This window comes from Epinephelus moara, chromosome 12 (genome assembly GCF_006386435.1).
Source record: "Epinephelus moara isolate mb chromosome 12, YSFRI_EMoa_1.0, whole genome shotgun sequence".
Classification (NCBI taxonomy): Eukaryota; Metazoa; Chordata; class Actinopteri; order Perciformes; family Serranidae; genus Epinephelus; species Epinephelus moara.
The window spans coordinates 27,035,340-27,048,467 of record NC_065517.1 but is presented as its reverse complement, the minus strand read 5'-3'; the positions used below and the strand labels follow the sequence as shown (position 1 = coordinate 27,048,467).

Below are 13,128 nucleotides of genomic sequence, written 5' to 3'. Positions count from 1 at the left end.
CCGTCAGGTTCATGCGGAAGTGACTCTGTGTGGTAGCGGTGACAGTTTTATTTCAGTCCATAACAGAAATCCCCGCCTCGTTTGAGCTTCAGAAATGATTTTGGAAATGTAGCTTGTGTGGACGCTACCGCGCTAAGTGATCAATAAAAGAGCTACTGAGAAGTTACTTGATTCAGAAAACAGCGACGCTACCACCAAGCTACTGAGAAATGTAGTTAATCTACAAACGTCCGCTACTGTAGTGACGCTACTGCCCAACACTGGTCACAATGAAGCTGACCTTTGACCTTTAGGATATAAAATGTCATCACTTCATCATTTTAACCTGTTAGACATTTGAGTGAAGTTTTATCATAATTAACATAAGAATTCTGATGTTATGGCCAAAAACGTGTTTTGTTAGGTCACAGTGACCTTGACCTTTGCCCACCAAATTCTAGTTAGTTTCTTCTTTAGTCCAAGTGGATGTTTGAAACTGTGCTGATTATATAGATCTTCTGTGCTGCCGGGGGGGAGATGTATGTGAAGCATCTATGTTTTCACAGACATGGATGTAAACTGTAAGAGAAACTTGACTGTGTGGGCTGAGCACCCATAATTTCGTTGTACCCTGTACAATGACAATAAAGTCTTTTCTGTTCTATTCTATTGACTGGTTCGCGGAGGCATATAACTGTGAAGCTTTTACTTTGGTTTATGTAGATTGTGTGCAACTCTTCTCTTTCTCTGCCAGCTTTCAAAAGCATGGCCGCAGGTTGCGTCTGAGGTTGCTAAGCAACCTTGACAAGCGATGTATCATAGCCTGTGTACCTGAAATCATGAACACAGAAATGATCTTCTTCCAGGCGCTGTTTGTGTGTAGGCCTACTGTCCACGGGACAGACGTGAAGCTCTGGCAGCTCTGCACTAGAATGATCAACTTCTCCTCCATGGTGACCACAGACTGATATTTATTGAAGAAAAGAAAGAAATCAGTGGCTATAATTCAAATCCACATCCTCATCCTCATCACATGACATGTGGTGTGTCCTGCTTCATTGTAAAAGTTGGATCTTTTAGCTGTTTATCTCAGGGTGCAGCTGTTGGAAATAGGCGCTCGGGAACACATGCGCACCGCGACAGTGTTTAGTGTTACCCTTAAGTGTTACAGGCTTCTGTATTTATAACTTCATTATCTTCCGCCATGTCAGCCCAAGTCACGTTACCTTGCGAGGCAGCTGGACTCACGGTTTCACACAGTAATCACAAGATCATGTGAGAATCAATTTCAGTTTTTCTACACAAATCTTTCATGTTGCATACACCATCATATTGCCCAACCCTAGTCCCAACAGATCGGGGTGAAACGTAAACACCCCTGTTGCATTTTGAATATGGAGCATGACTGTCAGTGTTTCTCACAAAGTGTCCTTGCTGTTAATAACTATGTTAAAATGTTCAGATGTACTGGAAGCTACTGACTGAGGCATATCTCTGCATGTGGAGAGACGTTACAAATCAGTAATGAAAGAATTACTTTTATTTCTTAGATGCGTATCTCTGGCTTTGATGGCAGCCACAGTTTTGAGGGGTGATTGAAGCACAGGGAATTGACTTAAAAAAAAAAAAAAAATCCAAATTGTCTTGAAGAATATTGTTCATATCCTCCTACTGTCGTGGCACATAATGAGAATGAAACTGCATTCATTATTCAGGCTGGAAGTTGGAATGGCTCCAAAGATGTTAGCTGCAGCCAAAGCGCTGCTAATCAGTGCATTAATATTAAAAAATCATAAGCAGGAGCCAGAGGGGAACACTCTCAACTGTTGCATATTATTGTGTCTTTGCAGGAGAAAAATAACCTTGGGGGAAATTTGAGATTTGATGACATTCAAGATCCCAACAGACATGTTGAGCTCATCTCTAAATATTTGTGTTGAAAAATACACAAAATGAATCTAAAATATAAAGGGTCCTTTAGAGATTAATTACACTGTTACCTGACTTTTTTTTAATTACGTTCAGTTAATTTTGCGTTTTTCTTTCTTCTTTTTTTTTCTGCAGGTTCGCACGTCTGGGCGAGAGCCAGCACAGGGTGGAAAGAACAGAACACATAAACCTGGCAAACATCATCTGCTTGTGAGTAAAACACATGACAAATCAACCCAAACACACACACAAAGACCAAAAAAAAAAAGCCATATGTACCCAAACTCGGTAATCCCGATTCATGTGTTTGGTGTCACATGTCAATATGGGTTTGCAGTTCTAATCCAGCCCTTTTAGATACCACTCAGTAGCCTTGGGACAAGTGAACACAGTTGCTCGCACTAAGTGGTCTCCAGGGAGGCTTCTGGCTGTGTGCTGTTTAATCTTAAGCTCTTTTAACCAAATACTCTTTCTTTACTTCTTGTCAACCCCGCTGTTTCCAAGATAGTCCACCCCTTTGCCTTCCTGCTAGCTGCAGCCGTGACCCAGCGGGTGTTTTGTCTTCAGCTAGATTCAAAACTCGACACACGTGGGATGGCAATGTGCAGCCGTACAGACACAGTAGCACTTTCCCTCTTTGTCTTGCTCTCTTTTTCTTTGTGGTTCTGACTCTAACTCACACATTCACAGACAGCATATCAATGGCACAGTGTCTCCACCGTTCCTCTGAATATCCATTCTCTTTTCACTCTTGCTACTTCACGCATAATGTACATGCTTGCTCTGTGAATGCTGTAGCATTGACAGGGCTCAAATCAAACAGTGTTCTGTCAGAGAAATGACGGGACACAAAAATTGCCGTGCTATGCTCCCTCTTCTAATTCTTCTAATGCTCTTCTATTTTTAAACACTCACATGGATATGCTTATACACTGCGTGCAGATACATACAAGGTTTCTCTAAACCCAGTTACCTGTAGATGCAGCACTATACATGCACTCAATGAACTTTTCACACATTTCATACTGTATCACAAGATGGAAAAGCAACAAAACGAACACGGCAAGACACTGGACAGAAGCCGTCAAGTCACCATCATTGTAACACCATTTAGCAGTATAACCTCTTGACCTTTGATGGTCTTGTGAGTCCTGCTGATGCCAGTTTGATGTACAAGGTGATCAATAATTCAGCTCCTCCACAATTAAAAGTGTTCATATCATGTGGTCAGATAATAGGACAACCGATGGAGGTGACTGTGCGTGCGTGCGTGCGTGCGTGCGTGCGTGCGTGCGTGCGTGCGTGCGTGCGTGAGTTTGACAGTTCAACCTTCTTTATTAGAGCAACAAACTTTTATATAAGACAGTGCTGCAGCTTGAATGATTTTTAAATTCAATATGACATCATAGCTTGAATCAACCTGATCATGTACCCAACACGCATAAACGCAAACACGGGATGTGTATGTTGTGAAATCTTGTTCTTGTTGTTGTGGTGCCTTAAAGGGCAACTTCTGTTTCTCAACCTGGACCTTTTTTCCTATGTTTCTGTGTCCAACAATGGAGACAACAATTTTTGAAATTGGTCCAATATAAAGCGAGACCCTGGCAGTGGCAAAACAGGCTGCAATGTAACATTAATATACAATTGCGCACTGTCAATGTACGTCCACTAGAAACTTGATTTTGCCACTGACAGACTCAGATTGTTATTCAAAGGGTGCTTTCAGACCTAGAGTTGTCTTACTTTGGTTCAAATCAGGGACTGATTTTATTACAGAGTTGTATAATTGCCTAGAGTTGGTTTGTGTTCTCACGGCAGCATTTACAAGCAGACCAGTGCCTTGTGTGAGAAAGCTGCTCTTGATTGGTCAGAATTTCCATGCGGGAAAAATCCAGGAAGTAAGCAAACGTTGAAGAAGAGTACACGTGCAAGATAAATGTGACACTTTCTAATGTCACAACGGAGGGACAACTACGCAGGTTGATTTTAGCGCTGCTCATCGTGGACTATATTGCTGTCATTGTTCATTTTAGTCAAACCATACAGTTTGAAAAAGAGGCGCAGCTCCAACAAGAAAACCATGTTTTGATGCATTGGATGTGCTGAATGTGCATATTAAGGCAGTACAGGAGGAGGCGCACATTAATAATCCTCCAGGACTGTAACATGCTCATGTTTAACCCAAACAATGTGTCATGTGACTGCAGTTGGTTCAGATCGAGGTCAGAACATGTTCTCACCACAAATGAACTGCAACAGAGTTCGTTTGTAACCGGATCAAGACCACCTCTTCAAGAAGGTCTCAGTCCGGTTGTTTTGGTGCATAAGAGTGTGATTGCTGTGTTCACGCCTGCCAAACGAACCACACTTAGGAGGCAAAAGAACTTGGGTTTGATTGAATCGAACCAAACAGGGCAGGCGTGTCTGACAACATTATGGAATAGATCCCTACAAAAACTGACCTTTTTGTTAGAATAAGATCCTTTATGTTTAACCAGAAACAGCCTTGACATTGCTGTTGCTAAACCCACCAGACTCCACTTAAATAAACAGTAATTTTATCATTGTACAACACACTTCATTCAGAGTCGAATGAAACAAAATAAAACTCCCAAAAGCCACCTTGGTTCATCTTTCCAGTGTTCCAACAATCACCAGCTCTGATTTGATTGAAATAAACCCTTAATTCACCCAGTTAAATGTGACTATGCTGGATCTATACACGCTAACATGGCTGTTTATTTAAACGGAGTCTGGTGGATTTAGCAAAAGTGATTTCAAGGCTGTTTCTGGTTAAACAGAAAGGATTTTACTCTTTGACAAAAAGGTCTATTGTTCTGGAGATCCTTTCCATGATGTTTTCAGACACCTAGATAATTCATAGTAAGTGAGCTTGTCAGTGGCAAAAACAAGGTTGAAGAATGCCAAAGTTATGTTGTAAAATCTTGTTATTGACATTGTTGTATAGTGAGTAAGTGCTGCCTTGTCATTGTGTTTTTAATTACAGTTTTAATTTTCTAAAACAAAGCTGTTACTCTCTGTTTCCTACCCAAGGATGAAATATGTAAATTAGCATACAGCTAAGAAAATGTGCTTTATCCCTGTCAGGTAAACAGAAATAATAAAAATGAATAAATAAACAACAGGCACCGTAATTGATTTTAGTAATCCAAGTATTAAAGTAAAAGACAACCAGAGATTTTCAACAGTCGGACAAATACATTTTAAAAGGCATATTTCGACTTTTTGGGAAATATGTTTTTTTAATTTTACTGCTGAGAGTGAGAGTGATGCTCCAGCTGCTAAAAAGTAGTTTGGCTGTGTTCTATTAACACATTGTCATAGCAGACAAAAAGTAGCGAGTTTTATATACCTATAAAGCCCTGAGTCCAAAAATAAAAGAAAGGAAGTAAGATATTTGAAAGTACTGATATTTTTATCGAGTGCCTTTCTGCACAGAAATAGTTTACCACTCACTCAGCATAGTGGTATTAAAAATCTATCCCCAATCTCAAGAAAAATAACACTTTCAGCTCAAAATGAGAGCTGCTGGAGCGAAGGCTTTTGAAGGAGAAAGAGCCGAGAGGCAGCAGCGGAGGCATGAGAGGAAACTGACGGGGTTGTTTTATTGTTTTGCTCTAAAAATACATCCAGGTAGCCAGATGGGCTTTGATGTTTAGCTGTATCCATCATAGCTGAATGAAACATAAACAGATATCTGAGAAATGGTACCTGTACAGACCAGACAAATGGTAGAGGACAAAAATATATCAACGTGCTGAAGCTTTAGTTCGTCTTGTGCTGCACTTAAAAGCGAGAGTTGGCAGGTGAAGATTTCTGTTTGTAGAAGATCTCGCAGCTTTGTAAGAGGACCATGAGTTAAAAGGTTTGTCATAGCTAACCATTTTCTAGAAAGCCAGATGGAAGCAAAGGGGTCATTGTTCAGAGGAGGAAAGGTTGAAGGTCATGTGAAACAGACACTGCTGGATTAGGCGGAGGTCTTTGGATGTGCAAATCCCAGCTCATTGTACCCTGTCAAAGAGCCAAGTCCTAGGTTCTTTTGTGGATGATCTAATCTCTCCAGGAAAACACACAGAGGGTCAAAATTTAAAGTGCTTTGGCACAAACGCATATAAAACTATATTAGGAAGGAGGAAACGAAATATACCCAGATATCTAAGCACTTATAATGGCATAAGTGGGTATATTTCGTTTCCTTTCAATATTAAGATTATTTAGAAAAGTGTTTGAAGCATTTTTGGGGTTGTTTAATTGATTATTTTGTTTTTTGAAGTGACTGCACTGAACAAACCCGGTTGGCTCATCTTGAAGGGTTGTAACAAGTTTAAACTTTGTCCAATAATGAGCTTTTCCCTTGGTGTTGCTCACCATCTTAAGTTCACCATCTTCAATCTTTTTCTTTATGTTGTCCATGTTTGTGGCGGGACCTGTGGGCTGGACGTGCGAATGGGATCAGTAAAATATGATGAGTGACGTGCAGCGGAGAGGGAGAGGCACAGCGGCTGCTGCGTTTAAATGTTGCTGTTTAAATTCGTTAAACACAAACACACATCTCTCTAGTTGGCAGGTTAAAAAAAAAAAAAGCCCAAGCCCAGCCTGTGTCTGAGGTAATGATGTGGGAATTGGCCCAAAGCCCGGCCCTCGGGCTGTCGGGCTTTTCAGGCCCCTCGGGCCTCGGGCTCCAGCACAGGTCTCTAAACCAAACGCTATCCTACAGCCCGCTTATTAGGTTACATTACATCATCCAGATTCCTTCTAACAGCTGTTTTTTTTTGTTGTTGTTTTTTTTGTTTCTGTATTTGTGCAATCATTCTGTATTTTGATAATGGAGCGATTTGATGAAATAATGTCTAAATAGAAGATATTTTAAACTTTGAATACATCCATCCATTTTCATCCGCTTATCCGGGCTGGATCGCGGGGGCAGCAGGCCAAGCAAAGCACCCCAGACGTCCCTCCCCCAGCAATGCTTTCCAGCTCCTACTGGGGGACCCCCAAGGCGTTCCCAGGCCAAACGAGATATGTAATCTCTCCAGCGTGTTCTGGGTCTGCCCTGAGGCCTCCTACCAGTTGGACGTGCCCGGGACACCTCCAGCGGGAGGCACCCAGGAGGCATCCTGTTTAGATGCCCGAACCACCTCAATTGGCCCCTTTCGACACAAAGGAGCAGCGACTCTATTCAGAGCTCCCTCCGGATGTCCGAACTCCTCACTCTATCTCTAAGGCTGAGCCCAGCCACCCCACGGAGGAAACTCATTTCCGCCGCTTGTATCCACAATCTCATTCTTTCAGTCACTACCCAGAGCTCATGACCATAGGTGAGGGCTGGGACGTAGATGGACCAGTAAATCAACCCGCCTATCCATCTCACGCTCCGTTCTAACCTCACTCGTGAACAAGACCCTGAGATACTTTTTTTTTTTTTTTTTTGTAAAGATATTTTTGGGGGCTTTTTAGCCTTTAATAGATAGGACAGACAAGCGTGAAGGGGGGAGAGAGAGAGGGAGTGACATGCAGCAAAGGGCCACAGGCTGGAGTCGAACCCAGGCCGCTGCGGCAACAGCCTTGTACATGGGGTGCCTGCTCTACCACTAAGCCACCCGCGCCCCAAGACCCTGAGATACTTGAACTCCCTCGCTTGAGGCAGTAACTCTCCCCCAACCCAGACAGGGCAATCCACCGGTTTCCGGCAGAGAACCATGGCCTCAGACTTGGAGGTGCTGACTCTCATCCCAACTGCTTGACACTGCAAAACGCCCCAGTGCATGCTGGAGGTCACGGTGTGATGGAGCCAACAGAACCACATCATCTGCGAAAAGCAGAGATGCAATTCTGAGGTCTCCTTGTCACTTAGAATACAAGGAGAGAAAAAAGGAGGTGGTGAGTGTGTCTATTGAACCAAACAAGGGCAGGACATCATGGACAAAGATGCACTGAAAGTATTTTTAATTTGCTTCTTTCGTCCAACCATTGGTCCAAAATCCAAAGACTCTTCATCTACTATTATAAAAGTGCCAAGTGCCCTGCATCCAGTGCATATTGAGATATTTAAGTCTGGACCAAAGTGGTCAAACAACTGAGTGCCATTGCCGTCCATAGAGTATAAAAATGGTTTTCGAATACTTGACGAAGTCCTGCTGCGCTTACAGTTTGAAAGACGGCAGATTGTAGAAACATAATTGTTCAAGTCTCTCAGGGTCAGTGCTGCTGTCCTGGAGTAGTAAAGGCAGTGAAGCAGCCCAGGTCTGACAGATACGATTACCCGCTCACTTGACGTCTTCTTGCGATGATGATAAGATGAAAATTGGTGACTTCAGAGAAGAATGAAGGAGAGATGAATTTTCGAGCATCTGACTCCATCTTTTAGTGCCGTCCAAGGTTTTTTTGAGTGAACGCATGACTCTTATGGCTGTCTTTGAACACGGGATTTGTATGAACATGTCTGCTCAAAGAAATGCTATTTATAATTTAGCACAGGTGAAATTTATTACATTTCACACAAAGGTGGCAGACATACAGATACTGGATTTTGTGTAAAAGAACAGCCTCAGTAAGGTCTTTTCATCTGCCTATATCATCACTCTGGCCTTTCATTAGTCCATCTGTCTATTCCTGTCCCCCTCGTGTCAGGTCCACAGGGCCCGGCAGGTCTGTTGTTGTGCAACACTGCTTTTCTAAGAGCTGTTACAGAACCCAAAAACCCGTGAATCTGTCACCTCCCTCTGTGCAGTTCCTCTATTGACCCATCAGGCATAGGTAATGCTTCCTCAATTGGTGGAGGTAAAAGCGGAAAGGATATGAATGCTGTGGCAGATTCCTGTTGAGCAGCGTCAGTGAGGTGTGGTGATTTGTCTCTGCCTCAGATCATAATGAGCTTTTAACTCACAGATCCAGTTGAATGGACAATTATCACTGACTGAGAAGAGATCAGTTACTCTCTATAAATGATCATGTCCGATAAAGGTGTCGTCCCAGTCCTGTTTTACACAAGCTGTGTTGTGATCATGATCAGCTTTACAAGTTTGAAAAATTTGGAGACTTTTGTTAACTTATACAATTTATCAGTCATGCTCATCTGATAATTATTCTCCGGTCTGATCAACACGTTACATCCATTTCTACAATGTGACACTATAGCTGGGGGATCTCTGGCTTTACTCTACATTTCTCATCACTTGACATGTCGGCAGACTGCAGTCATTATTTGTAAGAGCTGCTGAGACGTCAGCTATGTGTGAAGAGTCACTATGTGTGAAGAGTCACCAACCAAATCAACAGACAGAGCACAAATCAGGACTTGTGTGTTTGACACCATAGACGTATATATGTAGACGCCTCATTGACTGTGTCAGCTCGTTGCAGCAGTGCGTCAATGCCGCCGTCATATTGGAGAGAGCAAGACTTGCCTGTCGACAAACAAGGAGCTGTAGCTTTTCTGGATAAAATAACACTACAATGTTTATATTTCTCAACTGATTGCAATGAGATGTTTTTGTATCCATGGGTTTATAATTTACGTGTATTAGAAAAAAAGGTTTTGTCTCCAGTTAATTATAACATTTAGGCTATAATCACTGTTGGACGCTCAAAAGAGGAGTGTGGGTTAGGTTTAGCCTACATGAACTGAATACTGTGTGATGTGAAATGATTGTCATAAAGAACTGTTATAACTTCCTGGAAGTAACACTACACAACTTTCCAACTAGCTAATGTTGTCTTCTTATCAACTCCTTCATCAGAACAGACTACAGTAACTTCCACCACTGCTCATTCTAGAAAAAAAGTGTTCTTTATTTGGGTTTTTAAATGGCCAATGGATCATAGATGTTTGTTTCTGCCTGCCAGCATTCAGCCATAGCTAACGTAGCTAGCACACTAATGTTAGCAAGCCTTTTATTTTCCTGTGCCTGGCTGCAGACGGGAACCGATCTAAATAATATAATATTGAATCAGTTTAATTCAGGTATATAATATAACATCATCATGCACATTTAGCACAATTGGTTACAAAAGAATCTGCCACCCCTTAATTTGATGCTTTGGGCCGTAAAAGAAAAAAACAATACATATATAATTGTAACCTGATAGACGCAGTAAATTTTACTTCAAACTGACTCCAAGAACGCACGTAAAACACAACAAGATCATTTCACAAAAGTATAAAATGAATAACTACAAAATATAACTCTCAAGAATCATAGAAAAAAAAACATTTTTTTTTTTTTTGCTAGTCACTATTATTAGCCTAAGCCTCTTTACATAACATAAATTAGCCGAGTGGCTAGCAGACTTTCCTTCACTAATAGTTTAATAAATAACTTGCATTACTTAGACATTTTCTTACTCGCCTTTGCTTAAAGTCTCGACAGATCAGCAGAGTTTAATTTCAGCCTACATGCGTGTTTTTTCTGCCAGGCATTGTTGAAACAAAGGAGCTAATGTTGGTGTTGCAAGAGCAACAACTTTAAGGGGTGATATGCCCGGCCAGGTTCATCATGTTTCCTGAATATTTTATATAGTATTGTTGTCTGTTGAACCATCTTTTCTCCAAAATCCCAAATATTTCCATTCTGCTGATTTATTCCTTCCTTATTGTCTTTCCCTGGCTGTTTGTCATTATCTCTCTGGCATTAGCAGGTGGTGACACAGATGTGCCATGGGAATTTTAAAATGAAGGCATATCTTAGAGATGATGACAGTTTTTACTTTCCATCAATGACATTGGATTTTTGATCATTAAATCAGGACATCGATCCAGATCAATGGATCATGACATAGTAGTGTGCACTGCAGGCGAGCGTCTCAAGGTGGGTTTCCATCCAACTGTTTTTATGTGCTTCCTTCATAGCTTCTTTGCACATGACGTCATATGTCAGTGTGCTGTCCAGACGGAGGGCAGGGAACTGGAGTCAGAGACTACCAACACTGCACCAACGTCTAAAATTTGCTCCGTTTACAGCTGTTCCAATCAATCAAATTGGGAAAAAAACAAATGCAGAGTTGAAGTATAAAAGACAGTTACACTCAAGCAAATTTACCCACCCGACCAAAAAAACAAGACAGCCGTCGTTTCAGTCATGGACCTGGAATAGTTATAGTCTGCTTGAGTCTTGTACGCTTTCATCAGGTCACCATGTAACATTAGTAACGTCAGGAGGTCTGGAGGATGAGGTAGTTTGTTACAACAATAGTGTCCAAGTTTGGATGGAAACCTGGCTTCACCTTGTCCAAAAATACAATCAAACGTGATTTTAAAAAAGCCTCAGCGTCTTGGTTGCCTTGTGACAGTCCGTCTTTGATTTGGAAGTGGGCACTCGGACCTCGGTAGACCTGCTTGCAGCTCCTGTATTTGCTTCATTTTCCATTATACCCTTAGCTGAGAACTCCATGATGACACGAGTAAATAATTTATCTCAAGGCTTCTTCGAGCTACCAGGGCCTCTGCTGAGGCTTTGATACAACCAGTTATCAGGGAGCTGCATGTGTGAGGCAGGCATGTGTCTGAGCAGCTGTTGAACTAGCCGGCTGAGTGGATAACCTGAAGAGCACACGGTTGATAATCCACCCTGAAGGTGATGACACATGCTTTAGAGTGTAGTTTCTGTGGAAATGTGAGTAATCCAGCTGTAAAAGTGCCCATCTCTTCAATCCTCATGTTGTTTCCATTAACAGTCCTCTTAATGACTCACTCTCTCCGGCAGATTTTCAGAAGATGTTGGTCAGACTAAAAAAATGTTCTAGGCCTTGCTGCACTTTTTTCATCACCTAGTGACAGCTATAGATAGAAACCATTTTCCTCTGATGTTACAGTTAAACTTTATGGCTTGTTTTTCTACCTCCACGTGATTTGTGTGAAAGTGGTTCTTCACTGCATCCATTATTTGAACATGCTTCTGCCTTTCCCTCCTCTTCTTCGTCCTTCCCTCTCAGAGAGCCGGTGTCCTGCTTCCCGGAGGACAGCATCTATGGCGTTTCTCCCCCGCAGGTGGACAGAGACAGCCGCGATGAGTTTGAGAGCCATGTGACGACGGGTCAGGGCCAGGTGAGGGTGCTGTGCAGGGAGGACATGCTGATGTACAGGGAGTACGTCAAGAACAGATACATGTGAGACGCACACAACAAGGACCTGATTTCTTGAACCAGTATGCAAATCCAGATGATCTGATTCAATCAATGAATCTGATGTTTGGAGCAAGAGATGTTTCCTTGCATGTGTAAATCCATTTTGCTTTTCTGTTCAGAGTAGACCACAGTCCAGTAGCCCATAGTGAAGATAACAGTGCATATACAGCCCATGTGTCCTGTAGTAGGACTAAACTGTGTGGGTTAATTTTTCTTTTTAATGAAAGTCATTTCTGTGTTTTAATAGCTTCAAATGTTATCCAGTTGTGTCAGGTGTGCCTCAACAGGATGCCTATATGGTGCTTTTTATTAGCTCTTTGTATTGTTTTCCATCAATTAAGTTTTAGTAGCATTTCTTTTAAGAAGGGTTATTTAACTGTATGTATGTTTGGAACATGTGAATTGTTTTGACTCCTAAAAGGACCTTGTTTTCCCATGTTTCTGTGTCAACGTGACTAAAGGAGACAACACTTTTTATTAAATGCCACAGAGGTTAAACAGGCTGCAATATAATCCATACAGGCTATTGACCCTTTGCTAAGCCCCGCCCCTTTGTGATGAGGCTATTGACCCTTTGCTAAGCCCCGCCCCTTTGTGATGGTCTGTCAAGCTGTTTGTGCTAATTAGGCAGACGTTGAACTGACCAGGAGGATAGCACCTTGGAGACTGTCCTTCAATGCTGGGTTTTTAAATCATGTAACGTTACAGCAGTAACAGAAAGTTTGCAGATTGTTCTTATTTTTCCCTTGAATTTATGGTTTAAAAGGTAAACTGAAGTGTGTTTGTTTAATATATTAATTTGAAATTGCACTTCTTTCCCATTGTTGACCAATTAACATGCCTGTTCTCTTGTTTTTGCCAGTATTGGCAAGTTACTTAAAATGCCTGTCCCGACTTAATATTTAGCCATGACATTGAAAATCTTTTAGATAACGCTAAGCTACGTTTTCTGTACTCCAACACAACAAACTCTTCCCGGCACTCCTCTCTCCAACTCTCACTACTCTTCTAAAGTTGTTTTTCTTGCAGCAAGTCGACTTGTGAGATTTCAGAACGAGACGTCTCCTTGGGCGA

At 41.8% G+C, this 13,128-nt stretch overlaps 1 protein-coding gene across 2 annotated transcripts in view; it reads left to right on the top strand.

Moving 5' to 3' along the window:
* Positions 1 to 12,608, top strand: part of fig4a (FIG4 phosphoinositide 5-phosphatase a) — a 105,136-nt gene extending 92,528 nt beyond the window's left edge. For both annotated transcript variants that reach the window (XM_050058075.1, XM_050058076.1), the window contains 2 exons: positions 2,044 to 2,118; positions 11,863 to 12,608. In XM_050058075.1, coding sequence (XP_049914032.1) covers positions 2,044 to 2,118; positions 11,863 to 12,040 — 253 coding nt within the window. In that variant the 3' untranslated portion in view covers positions 12,041 to 12,608. The remainder of the gene's footprint in view (positions 1 to 2,043; positions 2,119 to 11,862) is intronic.
* Positions 12,609 to 13,128: the final 520 nt, after the last annotated feature.